At 43.1% G+C, this 26,595-nt stretch overlaps 1 protein-coding gene across 3 annotated transcripts in view; it reads left to right on the top strand.

Annotated features, from left to right (window-relative positions):
- EPHA5 (EPH receptor A5) overlaps window positions 1-26,595 on the top strand; it is a 155,732-nt gene that overhangs the window by 68,385 nt on the left and 60,752 nt on the right. For 2 of the 3 annotated variants that reach the window (XM_027902851.1, XM_027902850.1), the window contains exon 3: window positions 3,804-4,139. The exons of the other annotated variant lie outside the window; for it this stretch is intronic. In XM_027902851.1, the coding sequence (XP_027758652.1) occupies window positions 3,804-4,139 (336 nt within the window). The remainder of the gene's footprint in view (window positions 1-3,803; window positions 4,140-26,595) is intronic. 3 annotated transcript variants of the gene reach the window in all.

The following is a 26,595-nucleotide window of genomic DNA, read 5'->3' as shown; positions in this document are numbered from 1 at the left end:
CTGCCATCCCTGAGGAAGATGTTTATGCATGCCTATGGCCTGAACATAGGGCAGAATGTTCAGAGAGGTACAAGCAATGTTCAAGTGTGTCTCCCCCTAGGTTTCTGGGGCAGTTTGAACCCTGTATGTAAAGGCTGTAATTTCCGATTCTGCAAATAACAGGGGATTATGTTTTTATGGCTTTTTTTTTGTGGGTTTTATGCTTATTTACTGGTCGTGGTTGGCTAAGTTTGTTGGATTTTAACATTTGGGCGTTTTGTTTCAGGGAGTGCTTTATTTTTGTTTTGAAAGCTTACTATAAGCTAGTTTAAAGCACAGGCATGGTGCCTGAAGCTGTGTTAGGATTTGACTTGGCAGGGTGTTGAGTGCTTCTGGGGCAGATGAGAGGTTTAATGCTGATCAAGGCACTGCTCAGCTTCTGTTGCCCACTGCAAACCCCGGTGCAGCAGTTGAGGATGTTGCAACATCTCTGCTGGCATTCACGCTTACAACCCCAAAAGCAGGGTGGATTATCTTAGCCTTCTTCATGTGCTTCAGTCACCCTCACTTTTCCCATGCATCTTTTCTTAGGATTTTATCCTAATCCTGCTGTATTTGTGCTGAAGGTGAGGAGGAGGGCATGTGCTACGCCAGCTCAGTGGCAGGGGTAGAAAATTTTGGTAGGGAAAGTAACGAGTGGGTAGTGACACTAATGTTTTAAACCAGTCCAATTAGATCTGGAAGGCAACATCTCATCATGAACTAAAACACAGGCAAGGCAGACTTGAGTCATGACTGGTAGAAAAATATTGCAAGGGGTTTTTTAATGTTTTTATTACTTATTGCCACTGTCAACTGCTCAGTTAAGTACAGGACAGGGGAGGAATACATTTTTGTTTCATTTTTCCAGTTCCTTAAGTAAGTTTTATAAGTAACGATTGGTAATTTCGAAATTAATAGTGATGTGGTGCAGTCTGAAATAATTACTGCCCTCAGACCGAAAAAAAAAAAAAAAAGGCTCTGAAGGATATTTTAAAATTCTCTTAATATTGTTATGTATCTCCCAGGAAGTAATTGTGCTTTATTTCTTCTTAAATAATCCTAGCTTCAGTTCCTTGCACAACATTTCTTTAAAACCAAAACATAGTTACACCCTTTCTTTTCCCCTCACGTCTTTGACAAGTAGCCCTATTTCTGTTCAGAGCATGCTGGGGAAATATTTGTAATATTATGACACATGGAACAAATTGAAGATTTTATAGTATTTGATGCGATATTGTACTTGCAAAAAGTTCACAGTTAACTTTGAGTGTGTACATATATATATTTATATTTCGAGAGTAACTTCTCTCATAGGTTTGGGGTTTTTTTTAATACATGCAGTAAACAACAGGTTTGCTGTCCATCCAAAAGAATCCCAGTATCTTTGCTTTCAGAAATTTATCTGTTGTCAAAAAATTGTGGTGCAGAAGGGGTGAATCTTACCTGCTTAGGGTTCAAAGTAGCAAACTCAAAAATTATTTATGTATTTTTAAAAATCAGAAGCCTGATATCTTTGTCCTTGACAAAAGAAGTTTGGTAAATTAAAGCAGACCACCTTAGCAGACCGAGGGCCACCTCTTCTTAAGGTAAAACATGTTTTTGTTCTCCCAGATGGGGTTTAGCCAAGTTCTATCCAAGTACAGTTTCAGGATGCTTTAAGTAGGTCTTGTTAGGTATCTGTAGACTATTAAAGACCTTTCTCTGACGCCCTATGAGAATACTAATTTTGTAGGTTATTAAGTCCTGCTGGCTTTAAAGCATTTCCACTGAAGCTGATGTTTAAACCTTCAAGAAGAGCAACTGACTTTTCTGTACCTAGCAAGTAATAACCTCTCATGACTTTACAAAAGTAATAATTTATACCCTGTTAAAGACACATTGTCCAGTAAATGTTTCTTGTGCCTGAGTTCTTTATTTTTTCCTAGAGTACTGGCATCAGCAAAAGGGCATTCATCCAGTGAAAGAAAAAAACTAGGGCAATTTAACCAGTAAAACATATAAAAACCCCTTGAGTGCAATATATATAACTCCACACAGCTCCGGTGATGAATTTCATAGTTTCCATTGTATCAGTTATGAGTATGACACTGCAGAAAGTAGTCCTCACTTGGGCTGTACCTTGATGTCATTACTAAGTAGAACTGGATTCCTGAGGTGCAGCTTGTGAGTGGCTTGCTCCTCATTCACAGTGATATGAAGAGATCACATAACAAAACAAAAATGATCTACCATTTTCTAAGTTACCTTAGCTTTTCTCTTCAACTGCTTTTCCTATGAAGAATCCAAAAATACATCAGGATTATTTATTTCCTCTGTCAGCAAATTTCTTGTTGCATCAGAACAGCTTGAGTCCAGATCATGACAGTGTTTCAGTTTATCAGTGTTAACAATTGTATAGACTTCGAAAGGGGAATAGGAAAGGGAAATAGAAGAAAATGCTTCTGGTTTATAAGGTAATTTCATTTTTACGACACTGCCTGTTTTAAATAACGAATCGAGTTTAATTATCACAACAAAACAATGACAGCCTAAGACAGCCTGTTAGATTCGTATGGATCTCTAGCTAATGAAGCTACTTGTCGGACTCTTTTCAAGGAACTGCTCATGGGTTTTGACGGCTTCATTCAAACTGAAGGGAAGTGTGTTTGTTGTGTTGCCTTCCCTCAGAAAAATACCAGTCTTTGCTGTATAGCTTCTGGTGGTGCTGTGACGAAAATCCATCCCAGCTTGCTTTGATAAATTCCTCCTTTCTTTCTCATTCATTAGCATTCCCTGAGTACTTAACATGTGGATCTCTTGCATGAGACTCCTGCTTGTCCTTTCACATTGTCTTCAGGATGTATCTGCAGCTTGCCCTTCATCTGCAACACAAGGCTGTTAAAAACGAAAAGCTTGCAAGGAAGCAGTCTTGAAGGTGTCTCCAGGTGGGCTTTGCTTGTCCAGCCACGGCCTTTCCCACCAGGATGAAGAAAAACAGCTCACTTTTTGCAGGTGCTCTGGTACCTCTGTAGCAGCTGTTCCTCCTTAGATAGCCTTGCCAGAGCTACACTGGCATCCTGAGTGGGGAGGCTTGGCAAAATAAGCAAGTGCAGTGTGGCTAACCAACCGTGCTGCAGCTTGGCGGTGACCAAGAAGGCTGCTGTTGAGTAGCCAGATATGGCCGTGTTTCCAGTGGTCCGTGTAGATCACCATCTGCTTTGGGCTACACTGAGTGTCTCGCTGAAGTGTGATTTGGATGCCCGAGCTTACGTTTCACTGTTGCCAAATAGCTGATGGGAAGAGATGGGTACACACAGAGGAGAGATTTGGCATCTGGGTTGAGTACCTAAGTAGTATGGAAACCCTAGCACATATCTGATTTTTAGGACTTTGGACTAGTAATATAGGGGCAAAGTGGGGTGAAGAGGGGGAATGCTGCTCCTGGTGAAGCCAACAGTGACTTGGACAGAGCAAGGACTTGCTGCTCCCTTTGCAGGAAGAGCAAGGAGAGCCCCAGAGGCAATGCCCCAGGGTGGAGTGCTCCTCCTGTTGGGTTTGAGCCACCCAGCATCTTGTCCTCTGACACAGATGACTGTGTCCCAACACAGACCCTTGAGGTGAGATGGGAGTGCTCAAAACAAATTCCCTGTTTTCCCAGTTCTTTGGGTGCTGTTGCAAATGATTCCGTTGTAGTTTCTGACACATGAGCACTGGAGCATCTCTTTTCAGCTTAGAGAGTAGTAGCAAGTAGGATGAGTGATAATACTGTTTTTACCATGTGTTTTTCTCACTTTACAAACCAGGACCCCCCTCTGCTCCTCGGAGTGCCATCTCAAATGTTAACGAGACTAGTGTCTTTCTGGAATGGATTCCCCCTGCTGATACTGGTGGAAGGAAAGATGTGTCTTATTATATTGCATGCAAGAAGTGCAGCTCACACTCGGGTCTGTGTGAGTCGTGTGGCGGTCATGTCAGGTACCTTCCCCAGCAAACCGGCCTGAAAAACACCTCTGTCATGATGGTGGATCTACTTGCTCATACAAACTATACCTTTGAAATTGAGGCAGTGAATGGAGTGTCCGACCAGAACCCTGGAGCCCGGCAGTTTGTGTCTGTAAATGTAACCACAAACCAGGCAGGTAAGTGGATCTTCAAACTGGGGAAATGTCTGGGGTGGGAGCCCGAGCCAGTCAGACCCAGTGTGGACCTCCCTTTGGACTTCCCTTTTGGGGTGGAAGTCTCCAGCATGGAGAGCTGGACTATGGCCTCTTCAAATATGGGATATGGGAGATGGGGGATGCTTATGTCTCACAGGTTATAATTACTGCAGTCTTCAGTATGTTTCCTTTCAGCAGGAGACAGTTTTAGGATTTGTGACCTTTTTCTTTTACACTAAACTATTTGAAGATACCACCACTTCTTTGAATTTTTGTGTATCCATCCACTAAGCCAGAAAGAAAACAGCTGCCTTTCCTGTTGGGAAATAGAAATTTATAAAGAGTTCATTTTGATTACAAATCCCAATGGCTAAAGCATTCTAACTTTGCAAAGAGTTTCCCTAAGAAAAGTGGTTTTGAGTCACTTTAGGAAATGGGATCCCTTTTCTGCAATGTGATACTACAGTGACTGGACTCAGGCTGGTGAGGTATGGTACATTGTCACTGCTTCTCCGACAAGGTAGGGCTAAGATGTCGCTGCATACTGTGTTCTTCTTGGTTTTGCGCTGTACAGGCGGAGATCATGTAGACTGGTTTATTCCTTTGTCCAGGGCTCTGATCTGTCTGCCCTTCCTTTGCCCAGCACTTGAAAAGAGCTGTCACTTTGGACACCAGCAGGGAGTTGCCATTGTACCCTGTCACTTGGAAGTGTGACGGGAGGCTAAAACATGATTATATCTCCTTCCGTGCACATCAACAGACCAGGCACATCACACAACTTCTGTAAAGCCCCTCAGACCGGCCTATCCTCTTGTCCCTCATGCTCTGTGTTTTAGGGTCTCTGCCTACCTGGCTTGCTTCCTGCCATTTAGTTCAAGGCTCCCCAGTGGCATTTATCCACTGTGGACCCCTTCCAGTAATGTGAACTGGTGGCTTTTGGGACTGTGAGGAACTGTGCTGCCAGATCACTGGAGCCACCCCCTACCTTCTGCAGACAAAGTAAACCTTGGAAACACGGTGGGCAATTCAACGTAACATCCAGACGTAGATTGGCAGATCCTCACTGCAGAGCAGAAAAATGCTAGCTGGAGCAGGGCTGCATTTCGTTCCTGCTACCCAGGTGTCTATGCACAGGCTTGGCAGCCAGCAGCGAGAAAGTGCAATTGTATTGCACTTTGTCAGATGCCTGCCCTGACAATTAAAGTGGATTGTTGAAGTGTTTGAGCAATCATTCAGGTATATCTCAGGGACAGGAAATAAAGGCATGCCAGGGATGCTGCTGATAGATGTGGCATGGAATCTGCTGGAGGAATATTAGAGGATGGCAGTATGACATCATTGAAGGCACCTGTTTAATGCAGATCAGTGGATGCCACAGTCCTAATGCTGTTTACCGTTTTCCCATTGTGAAGGCTGCTGCTAGAAATGCTGTTTTGTGGAAAAAGTACATTTTCCTGTTAGTGGGTTTGCGTTGGCATTTCATTGCTGGCATTGGATTTTCCCTGTGTGGTATTAAATCCACATAAACCTCAGCAAACGTAGCTGCACAAGAGGAGATGATACATTGCTGATCAGTATAGACTGCGAGGAAATGGTCCTGGTTTGTGAGTTATATCCCAAACTCTCCATAGCTGCAGCAGGATTTATCCACATAGCTGAGTATCCTCTGCATCAGGCCGAGAATAACCCACTTGCACAGTTATCACCTCCAGCCTTGTATTGAAAGGTCTGTACAGGAAATGGCAAACTTGTGACAAATGTGGCTCATGCCAAGAACAAGTGGGTAAGTGTAGCTTCTGGTCAAGTTTCCCTGTTTATCCCGGTGGAGCTGCAATCAAGGGAGACACTAATGGATCAAACCATAAGTGTTTAATTCACTGTGTGGTGTTGAAATTGTATCGTATGCTCTCATGTTTGATTCAACAGGAGGTTCGATCAAACCACTGTCTAAAGAAAGCAGTGGTGACCGTATTTTGTTGTCACTCTGGCTGGTCCCACCACTCGTTCAGGAGGAGAGCCAGGCCTGCCTGCTGGAGCTGTAGCATCAAATGTGCTTCCCAGTGATGTGCTCTTTCAACACTCCCTGGGTGATCATCGTTTTGTCCGTGCCAGAAATAAAGCATATGTAAAGAGGGACTTTGCAAATCGGACAAACTGCCAAGCATTGAAAGTGGGTATCTGTCTTTTTAAGGTGCCTCCAAAAAGTGTCCTTTGAGGCAAGTAATGAGGTGTGCAGGTATAGTGGTCCATGCCTGGCCATGCCAAATGATTCTGGATGTCTCTGCAAAAGACTCACCTTCTGCATTCCTTTCTCAACTAAGAGCAGGCAGGGCACATGAGACTTCAGCGAGTCTCAGCCCACCCACCTTTCTCCTGAAATAACCACCAAAGAAGTGCAGCTCTGGTGTTTTAGGATTTGTTTTCCCTTGCACAGGTTTTCTGACGTTGTGATTATATTTTCATGAAAGCTGGTTAATGAAGTTGAGTCAGTGACACAAAGCCAACTGCAACAGTAGGAGAAACCCTGCTACAAGGTCTGCTGGCTGCAGAAGATTGAAAAAATGCATGCCATGGGATAGTTTTGGCCACTTGAGTCCTGCTGGCACATATTCAGTAACCCAGCACTGAAGAGAAATGCCAGGGTCTGTTTTGTTGGTTTGGCTTTTTTCCGTCCCAGAACGACCATACTCATTTCAGGACTGCAAAAAAATGTGCAGGCAGCAGGATGCTGGACACACCACCTTTTCTGGGCATAGGAGCTTTTGGCAGCAGAAACTACCTCTGGTTTGGACTCTCAAAGGGATTACTTCCTGAAAAAAAATATGTTTTTCTCCAAAATAATTTGTCCCCCTTCATCTCTCCACTGTTTTAAATAATGAGTAAAAGAATTGGCATTGGCAATCAGACTGGCATTTTCAGACTGATGTAATTTTCCTCTGAACTTTTGAAATCAGATTTGGAAATACACCAAGAAAACAGTAAATTTTGTGCACAAGAAGAGGCTGATAGCTACTGTCAGTCAATGACCTCAGTACTTGTGGACCTGACAGTACTTGGGATGGGACTAATCCATGCAGGACACAGCAGCCTTAGGCTCCAGATACAGGATTAGTTTCCCTGTCACCGTCTTGCAATCCCCAAACCTCTGTTGTTTCTGTGGCATTTTGCAGGTGTTTTTCTGCTAGAAAAGACTTGTCTAGAAAGGGTGAGCAATGCCACAAGCCAGGGGAGACAGAAATTGCTCTGTCCTCCATTGTGACTACCCTAGAGCTGCAGCAGACAGACAGAGGACCTTATTCCCTTTGTGGGCATGAGTTGACCCAAGCATGGTTCTTCCCTATGGGATTGCTGCAAAATACATGTCCAAGGGACTTCGCAGCACAGATGGCAAGGAGCCATCTGTAATGGAGTCTCACAGCATGTTGAAAAGTGTGCCTCATGCACGTGGGCTGGAGCACAGTGAATAATTCATAAGTGGCAATGATAGGATTGAGTTAGCCATCCTTTTCTTGTTCATGGCTTTGCTTAAGTTCTCATATTTTTGAAACTTCCACCTATTTAAACGGTTTCCAGAGAGCAGTCTGTGTGTACGGCTAATATTGAAGTTTGCTTTTCAAGTGACAACTGCATGACTTTTTTTTTTTTTTCTCAGCGATTTCACCAAGCTGGACTATTAAGGTATATTGTCACTCTAGACAGAGATGTGCATCTCCCTTGAGATCTTTCATCTTATCTGCCCTGTATACAGAAAGCACCTACCATGACGTCTTGGTCAGAGTCGTGTGCCTCGTAATGGGTCCACGGGGAGCAAGCTGTTGGGATTCATGGTTGCCTGCACAGCCGTTGTGTCATTGCAGGAGCACACTGGAAAGAAGCAATGTTTAAAACCTTTCTAGGCTTAAAACCTGCCAAGAGTATTCACTTTAAGCCAGCCTAAGCAGCTGAGCAATTTTCTTTGCTTTTGATGTCAGCAACTCCCATGCTGGTTATGGCTTCAGGCACGGAACTAGCCTGGAGGTGGGGGGTATGAGAGTGGGGCAGTTCTCCTGCTGGCATCCCAAATGCCACAGACTCCTTTACACTTAAAGACCTTCTCTGTGTGTGTTTTCAGATAAACCCCCTGCCTGTTTACTGTTTGAAAAGTCAGAAGCTAGTGTTCAATCCCCTTCTGTGACCTGTATGATATTTTTGAGCCTTCTGGGAAATGAGGAGAAAAAAGATACAGATGTGCTTGCTAGCAGAGGAGGAGTTAAATGTGTCTAATGCCTCAAGGAGTCTGCACGCCTGAGGCCAAACCAGAGATACAAGTTTCGTCCTGTGGTGCAGCAATGCTATTTAAGGAAAGGTGTTGGAGAACAGGGCCTGACAACCCCTACCGCTGCCTGGGAAGCATGGCTGGGTTCTTGCTTAACCAAAAATACCAATAGATACTTTGGAGCAGGGAAGTATGCTGAGAACCATGATCCTTACTCTGATTATGCAGTCAGGGATGCTGCAGTGAAAGGGAGGAAGGGAGAAGGTGTCTTCCTTAGCAGTCAGGATGCATGCGTGGAAAGCAACCAAGGGCAATTCAGAAAGGGAAACCTGCAACATAGAGCTTGTTGCAATCTTACGTCAGCATCTGCGCGCTCTTGAAACCAATGGACTGCAGCCCTGCACAGTCTGGGAAGAGAACATCAGAAAACGAGTCAAGCAATACCTGTGCTGGAAGTCACGTTTTGAGAGATTGCATTTGGAAATGGATGGGTTCAAGTCCTGTAATGTTCAGAGTCTGATTCTTCCAGCTTTAAAATCTCACAGTCTCGTTTGGTTTGTCTCGAGGAAGGGAACATCTTTCTCATTTTCATTAGGAATAACAAAAGATTTCCAAGAGAATGCTCCAGTAGACATAGCCTGTTGCAGCATATTGCATCATCTCACACAAGAAGCAAGACTGGTTTGCAGCATTACTTTTCAGCCAGAACTGCGGACTTAGGGCCTGAAAAAGCTCAAGCAGGTGCTTACTTTTGGAAAACTCCCTTTCCACTACCAGCATGCTGAGTGGGGCTTGCCTTTAAACATTCATTGTAACAGTACTCGGTCTGCTGAGCTGCATCATCTTCCCAGTGATGGTCAGTAGTGGATACCATAGAAAGGGTATAAGCACAAGGCAGGCATGTACCAATACTTCCCTAGAGTGCTCTCCAACCTCTGGGGACCACCTCTTTGTGCTTTTTTAGCCCTTAATGGATTTTTCTCGCATGAATTTGTCTAATCATTTTATGAACTCCAAGAAAATTTTAACGGCTGCAGGCAATCCTTTATGAATTTGGTATGTCTGGTAGTTTAAACTGTACTTTAGATTCACGTTGGCCAGAGAGGAGCTATTAGTGGCATAAATAGAGGGTTTAAGGTTTGCAATTGCCCACCTGTTAGGAAACCACTGCCATTTAGAGATGCCATATTAAATTCCAGTGTGTTAACACAGGTATTGCAGCATTTAGCCTAGAAAGATGTACTTTTAAAAGTCTTCCATACCAGAATGGGTGAATACCAGGGGTATTTTAATATGCAGAGGTAAACTAGTGCTGTCTCTTAAGACCATGATCTGTATTTGAGGTTGAATGCACCCTCCACTGCCCCTTGCAGCAGGATCTTTCTGCTGGCTATGAACACCCTTCATGTCCAGGGAGACGTGAAAATGAGGGTTCAGGCAGCTAGTGAGGGTTCAGGCAGCAGGAGAGGATAATTTTATATGTGAAGTTCCATGCATATGCTGGTAATCAGCTTCAAGAGATATTTTGGTATATCTTTGAAACATGGTCACATGCAATCAGAGGATGCAATCACAGGTTGTTAAAACGCAAACACATGGGCAGAAGAAAGTAAAACCTGAAAGCCAGTGTTATACAAAAGGTTTATTGTTTGATTTGACTTTTTCTATTTTGTGATGGCTGCATTTATTCTGAATGCATAATCTTCATCCAGCATCCTATTCCAGAATCATGAGTTCACTCCAGCCCAGATGGCTGGGTGTCTGCTACCACATGAATTATGGATCAGATTGAATATTTTACAGTTTTATTTATAACTCCCCAATCAGTAATTGCTACTTTTTCATAGTTTAAGTCTTTTTGTTATACTTTGCATATTAGAAATATGTGCTTGAATATTGAAAGAAGTTTTTTGAATATGAAAAAGAAAATCCCCAAATTACAATGTGACTTTTACTTGAGGTCGTTTTTATTCTCGAAGTGTGTGAAACAACCTCGTTGTTGATATATGAGGACATTACAAGATGAACTAGAAACCATTTTCCTGCATCTACAGACAGACCTTTCAATTTTGACATGAAATTAAAACGTCTTATTTATAGATGAAAATTTAAAAAAAAAAAAAAAGTACTTGTCCCTATCTACCCTCCTCCTGAAAAAGGGAAAAAGAAAGATGCTGAAGATCCCATTATGAGATTCAACTGATTACATGCATTGCATTGTGTGCAGTGGGGTTCAGGTTTTACCATCTCCCGTTGGCAGTGAGACAGATATCTTCATGGTAAAGCAATTAGTCTGCTTCCAAGCATGCTACTTGGGAGGCAGTTGCATGAGCTACAAAAAGCAGATGCCAGGTTGGACCTGGCAAAAATTAATCCATGGACTGCACCTGGATGGTGCCATACAGCTGGGTGTGGGGGAGCAAAAGCTGCCCAAAATACTCTGTTTGAGGTGCTGCATCCAACAGGATTGATACTGATTGCTCTGTAATATCCCAGAGCCGCTGGAAACACCACCAGCAATGTAACCTCAGGCTTGAGGTAGACTAGCAGATATTGAGTTAGTCTGAGTCTCAACATTTAGAGGTGTATGAGTAGCAAATATTAATATTTTCCAAAAAGCATAGAGCAGGCCATGCTGCAGTCAGATGTAGTACAAGCTTCACGAGGTCAGAGCTGTAAGAAACTTGGGCAGAGCACTACTCATGTTACATTACAAGAGTGATAGTGCTGGTTTAAAACTTTATTTCCCATTTTGCTGGCATATTTTTAAATGATTGCCAAGTAATCTTATATAAATCTAATTCTAATCACCTTAAAACACAGTCTTCAGGGCCATGGAGTTCTCTTTATATTGTGCTGAGCACAGTACTTGGCAGAGAACGAAAGTAAAGCTTCTGAAATGATTTCACTGCCCAGATGACATCAATTTATAGATTTTTTTCCCCCATGAATGTTTCTTTTAAATTTCACTGCTAATAAAATCCTATTTAGCTCTTTAGTCTCAGTATGCAAGCTGATAATTCCTATGTCTGATATGTTACTTCTCTGATTTTAGCATTAAAAGTAGTTTTACATTTGTAACAGTCTGCATAGATGATACTTCTGAAAGTACTCTTAAGAAACCAGGAATCCAAAATAGCCAAAAGAAAATGTAAAAATACTTTCAGTGCTGTTAGAGAAATGGCAGGAAACTAGTAGGCATTTAATAAACATCCCGCTTGTTCTCGGGCTGTGGTTTCTTTACCACACCAAGTAAGCTCTTTATAGTAATCTCCTTCAAAAGTTAAATATAACAGTGGTGGAGCCAGAATAGTTTGAACATTTGTGTTTCAGTAGTTGAGCATTGAGTGAGCTGTGCTACAGAAACACCGCTCAGGGTATGGCAACTTCACAGGGCATTTTTCCTTTGCCGTGCAGCTGCCATGCTAATAATATGATTCGAATGAGTGTAAAGGTGTAAGTTCATGCATGGCAGTGTGTATGCAGTTCTTGTGTGAATGGCCATGCAGGACACATGCCAGAGAGAAGACAGAGGTTATCCACCCTTGTTTTATGTGAGTATCTGTGCCAGCTTGGTAAAGCTCGAACAGTTCAGATGCCTTTCACTCCTTTTGTCCTTGTGCCAAATTGCTTGCTAACTGAGCCTGCATTTGAAGGGGATGGCTCTCTGTGCTGCAAGGCCACCTGGCAATTCTCTGGCCCTATTTTTCTTCTGTCTGTTTTCTTTCGCCTTGAGCCTGACCCTTCCTTAATATGCAGTTTGTAATTTATCTATTTATTTTTTCATTTTATTCATTTGGCCAGATTTTTTTTCCCCTTTGTTGCTGTTGCACCTGGTTTCTGCAGCCACAAAGCAAACTGGCTTCTGCATTCCAGGAAAGCTTTTGCTGTATCAAAACTGAGCTCCATCTCGCAATGTGCATGAATTACAGGTTCCCAGTTAAGATTTTGCAGCATCAGGCTGAAATGCTTTTCTCCCCTGGATTGCTTCTCTTGGAGAGGTGTGTTTGTTTCAGTGAGGCTTGGAAGGTTTTTTCACATCTTCTACTGTGGTTGCTATTATAATACACTTCAACAGCAAACCCTTTGCTCATTCCATGAAAGATGTCTAAAATGCTACTTCCAGCACTTGTATTTCTTGCAAAGGGTTAATGTAATAGGAGTGGTAGGGCTGGCTAATGTTTTATCCCAGCTTACTGCCCCTCCTTTCTCCTGAGGATGGGCCGTGGAGACACACAACAGGGAGGGGAGAGCTCTACCTGAAGAGCCAAGAGCAGCCCCAAGGTGACAGACAACCCAGCAATGAATTTCTCCCACAGCAGCTGGGCCAAAGTTCAGCTACATGCAAATACTACTAAAAGCTCAAGAGTTGGAAGATTTTAATTAAAACGCACTTCAGATGTGCTCGTTTGCCGGTGTGATGGAATGCTTTCTGCATCGCTTGGTCCTGGAGGAACAGTCCTGATCAAAGCGAGTTACTAATGGGATTTCCAGCTAGATCAGTACAATAGAAATCACCAGAAGGAAAGCGTTATTATTATTTATTTATTTTCCTGCTTCTTCGGGCTTAATAATTTTTAAGAATATGGGCTCTGATCAAAAGGCCCTGTATGAATCGATGCAGAACACCCATTGGCTATGGTGGCACTGGGTGAGGGGTTTTCTGCTGCAATGCAGCAAGCTGGGGCAATTCATTGCTCTTTGCTGAGAGGTGCTGAGCACTCTGGATTGATCCTGTAAGTGCTTTGGCACTGGCAAGCCTTGGAGAGACCACCGCTCCCTGGAAATGGAGGGAAAAATTTGCAAACTGTCTTTTGCATTTGGCAAAATCTGCCCTGTGGCTTTTGACCGGGGTGGTGGGTGCATCAAGTGGTAGAAGGGGCATTTTGCTCCTGGCCCCTTTTTGGCAGCGAGAGACAATGATGCCTTAAAAGTAGATTTGGAGAACGGGGTGGAAAATACCAGTGGAGGGCACTAGAACTACTTACTGCCTTCCCAGGAATACACAGTGCAGTTGCCCACCGTGCTTCTGCAGGTTGCTGTGTAAAACTTGTGAATCTTTGTTCTGTTACCCTAAATGAGATGAAAAGAAGCAAAGCTGAATCAGGTAAAAGCAGAAGACTGGGCTTGCCCTCCCTGCTTCATTTTGCAAGGGACCCTGTGTGCCATTTTTTCACAACTTCTTTCCAGCTTTCTGCAATCTGCCTCAATACAAGGAGAGAAAGTGCTGCTCAGCCAAGTAGATTATTAAATATTGTACTTCCTGAGTTGTCTTTCACACAGTCCAGCATTAGTGTGGCTTATTATGGGGGACTGAACTGCACCACACCATTATCCTGTCATCTCCAGAGCTCTGCCTTCCCCGCGGTGGGTTCCTGCCTCGGATCATTAAACCACGCAGATCTGTGGTTTTTGCCTTGTTCTCTGAGGGGTGGCACCAAAAGCATGAAATTGCTTGCTGACCTTGATGGAGACTTACAGCATGAACCTTCAAACACCTGGTCATGCAAGGACAGTTTCCACAGAAAGGTGCTCTCACCCAGTTCAGTAAACTGGAAGACCATCACTGCAGAAATTACTGGGTTATTTAATTTATTGCATATCACTTTGTACCAGGTTCTTCTTGGCCCCTGCAAGGAGATGGAAAGGAGTTGGAGGATGACTAGGCAAGGATGCACATGAGGGCACAGACCCATCTCTACCTTTTCCAAAACTGCAGACAGCAACTAGCAAAGCTGGGTATGCATGAAGGACTAAATGCCCAGTGCTCTCCACAGAGGTGATGGACGCTCTGCTGCATGTTGGCTGAAGCTTCAAGAGGGACTTCTGCCAGAGTTATACAGCCCTGACGGCTTTGAGTGTTGTTTGCAACCCTTGCAGAACATCTCTATAAAGCAAAACAAATCCCCGTAAAGTAGTCAGGCGGTGGATAATATTGCTTGTGCTCTAATAACAATTGTGCATCTGTTGTGGCCTCGCACTCTTCTTGTTATCTTCTGATTATGGTCAATGAATGAGAACTGCTGTTTTAAATTCAGTTTGCACAGTGTCCAGTTCTTCATTTGGAACAAAATATGGACATTAAATACATGGTCATTATGCAAATGAATGCAGTAAATACATGCAAGTTGGCTCAGCTTTCTTATGTCCAGACCTGATGGATACAGCATAATTGGAAGGGGTGCCTCATGTCAGTAAATTGCTATTTCGTTTCCTAAAACATATGCACTGCCTTCATCAGGGAGGTTTTTTAGTTTGTTGGTGGGGAAACTGAGGCACGGGGGTGCGGTGTGACAGGCTAGAGGGCACACACCAGGGCTGGGACTCTTGCTGCTCCGCTGCCCCTGCTAAGCCCTTCCCACAGGGCTGGAGACCAAAGATGCATTGGAGGTGTTTCCTAACCAGTCTGCCAAACTAACTTAAGAGCAGATAAGAGAGGTATGTAAGAGTCCACTGGAGATGGGCTGTTGGGGTTGGCGTTATTTTTTCTGAACTGGTTTCATTATTACTGTGATTTCAGTTTCATTGCAGCATGAAAGATAGAAATGTCAGTCAGCGGTGTATTTATCTAAAACGTTTAGTGAGCTGAGGTGTGCTGAATAGCCTGGGGGAAAGTGTGACATGGATGGGGTCTCTTTGCTCCCCAATCTCAACTGTGATAGCGAAAGTTCCCTCCTTCCTTCTTTTGCACTGTCTGTCAGTGAAAGACAATCTTCGATCAGAGTCCAGCTGAGTGCAAGGTGTTGCCTGCAATACATCTGCTTGGTGAACTGTGCTTTGTCTGCTAAAAAAGAAGCTGTTAATAATGTGACAGTGTCCTTTCCAAGTGGTTGCAAATTCCGGTGCCCAGGCGATTAAATGTGACTAAAATCCCTATCATTTTGACTTGGTATCCAGCAAGAGAGCAGTTGATACCTGTTCAGTAAATACAGTTGAGTTTTATTTGGCCTTTGGCAGTAATAGTATTTAGAGTGGCTTGGCAACTGTTCACTCAGGAAGGTCCAAAAAAAGCACTTAGCAAAATCAAGCGATAGCAGTAATGATGTGCTAAAGACACCGACACTTTGTTTATCCGCTGGAGAGATTAGCAAAGATTTCCGCTGCTCCTCCTGGTTTCTCTGCCTCTCTTAACTTTTGCACCTGGATCGTGAGCCCACCTGCCAGGGACTAGTGCGAGGGCTGCCTCCCAGCCAGGGGCATCACCGCACAGGGCTGTGTCAGACTGTCTTCTGCTCCCTGTCCGCAAGGCTAAACCCCAGTCAGGTGCTTGAGGGGCTGTGCCAGGGATTTGGTGTAAGAATATCCAAATATCTGAAGTGTGGGCAATCAGGTCTTCTTGCCTCCCTGTCTCCAGCTCTGGCTGTTCTGTCTCAAGGAAGTAATGATGTGCTTCTGGGGACAAGGCATACATATGGCTCGTAAATCACTGGATCATGGAAGTTCTGTGCATTTGGCCCTAGTAGGAGGAGTGCTCTGGCATGCACAGCAGCCACCTTCAGAGACTTTGACATTAGGGTGCTTGAAAGCTTTAGAGATGCCACAAGTCAGACGATTTTACAGCTGCCGTTTGGCTGAGTCTAGGAGTGATTTTCTCTCTGAGAGAAGCAGCAGCTACTTTTCAGAGAGCAAATGAAGCCACCTGTTGGGTTAACTGAGCTTTATACTGTCCCCGGGCTGCATTGCACAACCTTTAGGGCCCAAAGGAGTCTTTGAAGTACCATTGAATTTCGTTGTTAACGTCTCAGTCATTTACCGTGAATGGAAAAGGGTATTTTTTTTTCACTCGAAGGCATGAATAAACTCTGTAAATTGCAAGAAATAATCCCTCTTAAAGGAGAGTTGAAAGTGGTGTCTTTTAGTACAAGAAACCTGGTGCCGAGCTGTACCTAGGACTGCTACAGCTCTTTTCGAAAGCATTGGATTTTGCTCAGAAACAAAATAAATCAGATAAAAGGAAAGGGGCTGATGACAGGGTGATACACGTGTCAGAGAAGGGGAGGGAGCGGTGAAGGAAAAGTACCTAATGTGGATGACTTTAATTATGTGGAAGGTGGGAAGATTGACTTCCCCATCCTGAGTGGAGTGTGTGAGAAGATACATTAGGCTGTATTCTATCAGAGGTTGATGAGGTCTTCTCGAAGATGTTAGTAGTTACTTGGAAGAAAAAAGGTGCACTTGCTGGCAGTATTTATGAGAGGTTTAATTACGTATCACAGTCTGCATTCCAATTAGAAGGGAAAGGGGGGGTAGGAAGAGGAAAGAAAATATGTACAGTCTGTGTTAAGAGTACAGTGATAAATCTATGGATAAGGATAACAGTAAACAAGGTAGCTGTACAGCACAGTATCGTTTGCACACTGATATTTCAGATGCTTGTTCCAACTTCCCTCCCACCCCCCATCACAAGCAAAATGCTTATAAAGGGGTCAAAGACAGGCTTCCATTACTCATCTTTCAAGATGGAAGACAAAGATCATTTACTAGTGGTGTGATACAGGGCTGTTACCTTTTTTTTTTTTTTTTTGCTAAATCATTAACTATGTCATAAAACAGCACTCCAGAAAAGGTAGACAGAGGCAAATCACAACATTTGTCTCCATGCTTGCATGAACAGCGGAAAAATATTGCTGTCATTAGTGCATCTTTCACATTGCTGTGGGTTCCCACATTTAGAATCATAGTATGGTTTGGATTGGGTTTGCATTATCCTTATTAAAATCTCACCTAACCAGCTTCTTACCCAGATGACCACTGATGTCCATTTATTTTGATGCCAAGAGGTATCACAGGAAAGGGAAATGTATAAATTGCTCAGCACTGGCTTAATTCTGTTCCCACTGTAGTCAATCAGGGACTTCACCATTTTTTTCACTGCAAGGGTGGTACCTCCATGTCTGAGTTGCTTGGGCACAACTGTCTCATTACATCCCTCTCACGTGCCTCAGAAAGAAGCTTTTCTGTGCTCTTTACCTGTGGTGGAAGCTGTTTGCAAGTATCTCTGCAGATGATGCAGGTAAGAGGTTTTATCTAACAACAGCAGCAGTGCACACTGGGAATACTTTGGATCTTGTGGTATTGTAATTAAAGTAAAGGTAAGTCTGCAAACAGTTCATGACAAACACTGAAATTCTGGCTGAAGAATAGCAGAAATTAGCTAGTGAGATGGCTTTCATTTCAGGTAACATAATTCCTCACACTGATTATTCAAAGGGTTAACAATGTTTCTTAATAGTGGTAAAATGGCATCAGTGAAGCAGTGACAATACTTCAACAAATGGGAATTTTTTCTCTTCTTTAATTCCACGATTACACTTGGAAAGCTAGAACAGATCAAAGTAAAAAACTCCCCTTTCTTTGGTGTTGTCGAAAAAAACCCCTTGTTTATTTAAAAGTAGCTATGTCAGGAGAAAGGTATGATGAAGTATAATTGCCAAATTCTTATTTGGTAATTAGTATCTCGCAACCATCTCAAAGCTATTAAGAAACAGGCATAACTGCACATAGGATGCATATATTTATCACAGAAGTTGGCACTTCAGACCATTAGGAAGTATCTGTGGCTTTGCTGTATGCTACACAAAGATTAATCTAGTTTAGGAGACTTAAGAGCCTGTCAGAGCTACTCCCATCATCCAAGAATTTGTACCATCAGGTGCTATGAGAGCACTTGGAGAGGCACCAGATGGTTTCCATAGCCATGCTGCAATAATATTGTGAGTCCCTGATATTCTTGCATTTCCAGAGGTTTCCCTGTTTCTGGCTGCAGTGTTCATCTCTGCCTGTTTTATTTACACATGGTAAAAAAAAAAAAAAAAAAAAAAAAAAAAAAAAAAAAAAAAAAAAAAAAATTGGCCAGGTCCAGGAGGCAGTAGTGTTCCATTTCTGCTCTGTTGTGCAGGGTGTTTCTGTGTGCCAGCATTGGAGGAAAGAAACCTGGGATCCTGGGAGCCCCTGAGAAGAGGCTTGTCCATGAAATAACCCCAGACATATATCATAGGTACAGGGCTCTGCCACTGAAAATGAAGAAGTTATTGTTGGGGATTAAATATGTTCTCTTGTCAGCCCATCAAAGAAAGTATAGACAGATGCAGCAGCTTGCAGAAATAAGCAAGTCTTGAAGTCGTGTCTAGAAGTGAGATAGGAACAATTTGCCAAGGGAAGAGGATTTTCGGTAAAAGATCATAGCTAGAAGTTCAACACTTAGGGCTTTTTAATTAAATGTATTTGGGAAGGGATGGACAAAGAAGATCTCAGGGAAGAGATTGTTTCAGCCACAGGCCTAAAGCTACCACCAAAGATGAGACTGCAGGAGAAGGTGTTAACTGTGAACATCACAGTGCTTTGCGAGCGGCATGAATGTCCCTGCTGCACATTTTATAGGGTGCAAGAGAGAGTGAAGTGATTTTTCCCAGGATGACCCAGCAGTTCATAAGTGGGGCTAGGAAGAGACCGAAAGTCACCACGGTCTAGTGGCATTATGCTTCACTGGAGTCAAGGTAGACCGATAAAGTTAATTTAGTTTATTTGTGTCCTTCTGTTATCCCCCGTGTTTCTTGACTACTTTTTAGAGCTCTGCACAGGAATACAGGGTTATGGACTGAATCTTGGTGTACATCCAAGTCCTTCCTCAAGACAGTAGATTTGCTGTATGCTACAGCATATTGGATCTCTTCCAAAATGGAAGAGTAAATTTTTTCTATGTTAATCTGCAGCTGACCATAGGTCCAAGTGACCTTTTGTACCATTCATAGCTTTGTTTAATTCAGTACCTGGAGGGTTATATTATGTTTTGCCTTCCCTTAGTGGGTTGAATTATTGTCTTAGTTGTATGGAAACTACTTCTGATTAAGTACTGTGGTGCATGAACATACAATAACTTTTATTTTCATTATTTGAACTATGCAGTGTCTTGCAAAACTGCTTTTTTCCTCACATTCTAAAAATCCTTTTGCCCAGGTCATTCAGTATATAGTCGTAGGGTCTGATTTGACATGCCTTATTACCAAGGAAAAGATGAAACAGAGAACACCAAATTTGTTATTGGGTCACTGACCGAGATATTTTTTGAGTTCCTAGAGCTTTATCATAGTCACCATCCTGAGTCTTGTCAGGGAAGAGATGATCTTGAGAATTAGATCACTGAGATTATAATATACTGCTGTGTTAGACAAGATTCATGGTCAAGAGAGGATGTGGCATTTGCTGTCCCTTTTAAATGTCACATACAGATTTTAAAGGCCAGAGTCTCAGAATAAACAAAGGAGAACACAGCTGGCACAAGCTGCTTTAAAATGAGCAGCATCCCAGTAATCCAGTGGGAGCTTGTGGTCTGTATTTATGCAGCAGATACAAGACTAAGCAGCCACTGGAAGCCCTGCAAGGTTGATAGCAGTGTCTTTCTTGAGATACAAGGTAAGATGTACTTACGTGGTCAGTGTTCCTTTCATTTAGCAGCAGAAGGAAGTAATGTGAAGTTCTTATCAGAGTGATGCACAAGAAGTCAGACAGACATTAATGGCTTGAGTAATTTTGGTTGGAGTACAGTAAATGAAGTGATTGAATACTATATGGAGTAATATGTCTCTGCAAGCAGTTGCTTGGCAGCTGTAAGACTGGATGGGACTTCTTTTTCTCTTCTTTTAGCTATGTAATAGTTTGAGTGGATGATAACACTGAGAAAAACATATTTCCACTTTTCTCAAATGCATTCTTCACTGGTAGAAACAGCCCTATGGGAGGGTAATCCAGGAGCTGAAATCTGCACACTGTAGTGCTATACAGCATAAAAATCCATGTGGGCAGTTCCCACTGATCAGATGTGATAGTTCAGTATCTGCAGGCTTTTTAAAATCAGGCTGTTTTTATAATTTTTGTAGACTGATAAGTGTTGCCAAATTGCTTGGAAATTCACTGACAGTCTTCAAGGAACATTCAGTTTTAAAAAGTACACTTGACGCATGCATCCTTACTTAAGGCTTTTCTTGATTTTTTTTTTTTTCTGGGTGGCTCAATGAAGTATGCATGTGTGTATAGATATATTTAAAAGTGTCCTTTTCTGTTTTCTTTTTCAGGTTCTTGGCAAGTAACTGTTGTATTGAATTTTTTTTTAATATACTTTTTGTCTTCAGTACTAATTTCTAGAACTAGGTTCAGTTATCTCTTAAAATGTTCTATTTTTTTAGCCAAGTGGCAAGATGGGCAGTATTGCAGTAAGTCACTACATGGTGAAGTTTGGTAATCTGCCCCCAGGATTGAATTGTTATTGATTTAAAGGAAGATGAAAAGTCAGTGGTGTTTTGTGGGAGGGCTAAATGATCCCTTCTGGCCTTAAAATCTAGGTATATTGATTTAAAATTATCTTGGTTTATCTGCTACCTATAAATTTGCAAATTCAAGCAAAGTGAACATAAAACACATTCTGGTTGAGTCCGGTGTGTTTGTACAGAGTTTTAACTAAACTGTTTTAAATATTGTTCTTTTTAATTCTGCTTAACTATGTATAGCTTTCTTAGAGTACTTCTCATTTTGGGGGCAGCAGTGTAGAAACATTTGTATACTTCACTGTAATTGAATCCTGATGCAAATCCAAGTCTTTGTTATTCTTGCATTCACTGCAGTGACCTTGATAATGTGAATGCTTCACCTTTTCTGCTCCTTGGAAGGCAGTCCTGTGAAAACGAGATCAATTACGTGCATTGCTAGGATCCCGTTTTCAATACCACTGAGTTAAAAACAGCGCTAGTTAATGGGCTTTCCCCTTGTTTAAGGAGGGGCAGGGGGAATGAAAAAAGGAGAAGAGAAACTGAATTGTTTGAGAGGAGGCAATTTCTGTTTTGTTTCTGCCGTAGGTTAGGAATGATCAATTATCATGTCAGAAGGCAGGGAAGCTAATATGCCGCTGCATCTACATGTAGTTATTTAATCATCCTGCCTGATGCATAGCATTCATCATTCATGTTTTTAATGCCACTTATTTTATCATCTCACATTTATGCTGGGAACATTTAAAGAGATAAAGTCATCCTGATAGGCAATGTCCCAGGGAATAGAACAGTGGAGAACCCACACGGTTTGATTGTTGGCTCTTCAGGCTAAGTAGCTGGAGCCCTGACCCGATGCAAACTGTTGTGCAGGTCTGATTGTGGATGGCTCAAGTCATGATCTGAAGGAAAACTTCAGTGAACTCCCATCTGTACTGGGAGAGTAGTTCTCAGTGGTGCTGTAAGCTGCTTTTTTCTAAGAGCAAGTGGAAACAAATGTCATCACACACCTGTGAAGAATACAGGCAAATGCCTGTGAGCACCTGTTATTTGTGCTCTAGTAAGCCATCTAGTAAGTTCTAGTAGCCATCCCATCCTGTCATTTGTCTTGCTTGGACTACTTTTAGACATCTTCAAGGCACAATTTCAGCCAGCTACTAGGCGCAGTGAGCACTTGCACCATGAAGGTTGGTCAAAGTAGAGTCATAAATGTACAGGGTGATACCAAACAGGGGAGTGTTTTATGTATTGCATGTATGAAGACATGCATATATGTATTTAAGTCCTCACTTAAGTTTTTGGTGGTCTAGTCCACACACTGAATAAAGATGAAGATGAGAGAGTTGGAAGGACTAGGGCACTTCCTTAGGTCTATCCAAGTCATTCCCTGATCCAAGATGGAGAAGAGAGCCAAGAAACTCCTCTGAAGGAGGAACCCAGAGTGACTGATGTTGAAATCCCCTTTTCTCTTCTAGCAATTACAAAACTGAGAGAAAGTGAATGATAAGTGTGAGGAGAACTTGCCAGAATCAGATCTGTAGTCCTATTAAAGTGGTTGCAAATGAAAAGAGGAATCTGGATGCAGTGAGGCTTGTCTTGCCTCCATCTTTCTATAATGTCGTGGGAATGCTGAATGAGATGATGTCACCAAAGCCTCAAGATGCATTTGAGAGTGCAGCTGCACAAAAGCTTACTCTGAAGCAGTAAGTTGCTTGATTCCTGTAATCCTCTTCCTAGCCATATCTAGGAATAGTGAAGCTTTTGTTTCACAGCCAGGAGGTAGATGAATCTAAAACGTGGATTTGTGCCACATCTTTTTCCCCTGGTACTTCAGAGAATGGCATTATCAGAAATTAAAGCCAGAAAGTCAGAAAATTCCCACTCTGCTATCCTGTGATGCATATATCTTGCCTAATTTTTTATCAGCCATATGCACAAAGCAGTGAAAAATATTATCATGGAAGGACTAGCCACCAACCAGTGTCGATTGCATTAAGCATAGTGTTGCATAAAGCAACCTGTTTGACCACAGTTCTGATGGTGTGGAAAAGCTAAAGATGAGCGTTTATGCATTGCATGTGCAGCTACCAATTGAAACAGCTGAAATCTCTGTTGGGACCATTTAGCTTCTGAATGGCGATCCCACCCTTAGGTGGTCAGACTGTTTTCCTGTTACCTGACCTCCAGAGCCTGTGGTGACACAGTTGAGTAGGCAAGGGTTTAGGACATACCCTGTCAGCAGTAAAGGGAAAAATTAGACTAGATAGTCTCCATAGTCTGTAAATCAGGTTTTCATGTCAGAAATGTTCTGGTATATTCTTAAGTTTGTCTCTAAATCCTTTTCAACACCTTCAGAAACTAACTGTACTGAAAAAGCCTGCTGTGTTTTGTCACAAGAGAGCTTGTATTTGCTTTCTGCAGGAAAGTGATGCCTCTGCAGGGTGGGAGAGTCAAAACCCATGCTTTCATATGCAGCTGCATTTATCCCATTGAAAAAGTTGATGTTCATCCTGAGCTTTGTGTTGCTCGGTCAGTTGTGATTTCTGCAGTTTTGCCTCAGCAAAGCCATTTTACCCCGCACTTGTCTCTAGACATACAACTAGTGCTTCTACTTGGAAACATAAGTTGAAGAGAGTTAATAAAATATGAAAATAAGCCTTTGCCATAAATTTCCCTGTAATTTTCCTTTTTGTCACTCACATAGGGTTTTTGTTCCATGTTTGAGCTCAGCGTGATATCAACAAGTTGCTTGTGATTTAAATAGAAGAAGCCAGCTGCCAGGAGTAATGCTTGCAGGTATTCCTTCTTTTCTTTATTTGCCTTACAGCAGTGCCTTCAGGCCAAAGCAAAGATTATGCTGGCAACATCTGAGTACTTAGTTCCTCCCCCTCAAATCTATACAGATAAAGGCATTATTATTATCTTCTTTGCATAGGTAACAGTAGTAAAAGATGAAGTGACTTGCTTATAGTATGCTAGTGTCTGGCAGAGATGGAAAGCAAAGTGTTATTTCCTCTGGTCTGATGCTTTTATCCCTGTGCCATCCTTTTGTGTGACCAGCCACTTTCAGCAATTTAGATTTTTCCATAACGTCTCCTGGCACAAATGTGCCAGCTGGTAAATGGCAGTAATTGTATGTCTCCTGGATCTCTGCCTTTCAAGATCCTTTTTATTTGTATCACTCACCTTATGATACCCAGCTACCTTTGTAGAGCCTTGTGCCTGGAAGGATCTCAGAATGTGCTCATCTAACCTGCCTTAGAACCTCCACAGGCACAAATGCCAGAGGTTCAATGCGTGATTTTTTTTTCCAGTGCTTCATTATTTTTGTCCTTAGAAAGCTGTACCTAAAGGTAATACTGTGCTTGTCTTGCTCCAGAGATAGCAGCCTTTACTTATTTGGAGACTCATGTTCTCTTTCAGTCTCTTTTTTCCCCAGGACAGAACAGTCTCTTTTCGTAGCTTTCTCAACTTGGGCTTTTTCTCCAATTCCCTCTTGGATTCCCTCAAAATGCACTGTGTTTTTCGTGACATTCAAAATGAGACACAGTGTGGAGCCACCAGCTCCCTCAAGCACTTTCCCCTTCTCCCCAGGGACCTTATAAATCACTTTGCCTACTAGGAAGCCATGGGTTGAAGGCTTAGCGAGGCAAACAGCTCCAGAGAAGGCGCATTCCACAGCAGAGCAGGGCAACAAGACATACAGAAGGGTTTACTGAGCCAGGAAAACCCCAGAGGAGTGCCAAGACCCACTAGGAGCCCACAACTTGTGCAGGAGGGCTGATGAGTGGGCTGGGCCAGGAGTATCCACTGCCAAAAAGAGCAGCTCTGGGGAGAACTGTGAGCAAGCAAGGTGGGCAGACAGGGCATGGTGCGAGACTTCGTGCAGGAGGGTGCACGGGGAGGTCTCATTCCACTGACTTGAATTGGAGAAGAATCTCAGTTCATCGCACTCCTACCAATTTGATGTCAGATCCACCCAGCAAGAGATGCCCAGAGCCTGGAGAGGGAATCAAACCTCAGCAGGAGATCACCTGAAGAGCAGCACAACGGAATTCCGGTCACTCCATCCAGCAAATCGTCTTTGTCAATGTCCCAACTTAAATGTCTCTATGCAATCACATGTGTGGGGAATAAACAAGAGGAGTTATAGAGACGTGCATGCCTGTGACTGTATTGGCATCATGGAGATACGGTGGGATGGCTTCAATGACTGGAGTGTTGGAATGGAAGGCTACAGGCTCTCTAGGAAAGAGAGGCAGGAGAGACGAGGTGCGGGGTGGTGCCCTCTATGTCAGTGGCCAGGTGGAATACATAGAGCTCTGCCTGGGGATGAAAGAGGAGCTGACCAAGAGCTTATAAATCAGGATTAAAGGGAGGGCAAGGACAGGTGTCTTTATAGCAGGGATCTGCTACAGGCCACACAACCAGGAAGATCAGGTGAATGAGGCCATCAACAGACATATAGGAAATGTTCACAAGCTCTGGTCCTCATGGGGGACTTCAACTACCCTTATATCTATTGGAAGGACAGCACAGCAGGGCATAAGCAATCCAGGAGGTTCCTGGAATGTATTCATGATAACTCCCTTCTCCAAGTGACAGAGGAGCCAACAAGGAGAGGTACTGCGCCTTGTTCTCACCCACAAGGAGGGGCTGATGGGGAATGTGAAGCTCAAGGGAAGCCTAGGCTGCAGTGACCATGAAATGGTGGAGTTCAAGATCCTGGGGCTGTGAGGAGGGGTGCACGACAAGCTCTCTACCCTGGACTTCTCTGAGGAGACCAAATTCTAGTCTCCTGATCTTCTTGGTAGAGTACTATGACATGAAGCCTCCAAAGGGAAGAGAGGCCCAAGTAATCTGGTTAATATTCAAGGATCACCTCCTCTCAGCTCAGAAACAGTGCATCCCAGAAAAGTGAAATTCAAGGCAAAAATGCCAGGCATAGATGAAAAAAGAAGCTCCTGGACAAAATCAAGCACAAAAGGAAAGGCTACAGAGGGTGGAAGCAAGAGCAGGTAGCCTGGGAGGAATACAGAGAAATTGTCTGAGCAGCTAGAGATAAGGTTAGGAATTCTGAAGTCCTCATAGAATTAAAACTGGCCAGGGACATCAAGGGCAACAAGAACAGCTTGTATAGGTACATTGGTGATAAAAGGAAAACTAGGGAAAATGTGGACCCTCTCCAGAAGGAAACTGGAGACTTCGTTACCTGGGACAAAGAGAAGGCTGGGGTACTCAGTGACTTCTTTGCCTTGTTCTTCACCATCGAGTGCTCCAGCCACACCGCCCAAGTCACAGAAGGCAAAGGCAGGGACTGTGAGAATTCAGAACCACCCACTGCATCCAGCTCTGGGACTGCCAACATAAGGATGTGGAACTTTGGAGAGACTCCAAAGAAGGGCCATGAAGATGATTAGTGGGCTGGAGCACCTCACTTATGAGGACAGGCTGAGAGAGTTGGGGTTGTTCAGCCTGGAGAAGGGAAGGCTCCAGGGAGATCTTACTGTAAACTTCCAGTATCTAAAGGGGCCTTACAGAAAGCTGGAGAGGGACTTTTTACAAAGGCTTGTAAGGATAGGACAAGGGGTAATAGCTTTAGAAGAAAAGAGGGTAGATCACACTAGATATAAGGAAGAAATTGTGGTGCAGCCCTGGAACAGGTTGCCCAGGGACACTGTGGCTGCCTCATCCCCTGAAATGTTCAAGGCCAGGCTGGATGAGGCTCTGAGTAACCTGGTCCAGTGGAATGGGTCTTTGCCCGTGGCAGGGGGATTGGAACAAGATGATCTTTAAGCTCCCTTCCAACACAGACCTTTTTACGATTCTCTGAAGCTGCAGCTCTTCTTCCTTCCTTCCAAAGGGGCATTGCATGCTCCTTTGTTTCGCACTGCAAAGGTTGCTCCTTAGGAAGCTTGAAGAT

This window comes from Empidonax traillii, unplaced genomic scaffold (assembly GCF_003031625.1).
Source record: "Empidonax traillii isolate 1590-97213 ecotype Southwest subspecies unplaced genomic scaffold, ASM303162v1 scaffold916:size242360, whole genome shotgun sequence".
Lineage (NCBI taxonomy): Eukaryota > Metazoa > Chordata > Aves > Passeriformes > Tyrannidae > Empidonax > Empidonax traillii.
Note: the sequence above shows the minus strand (reverse complement) of the source record. Positions and strands in the feature narration are given on the sequence as shown.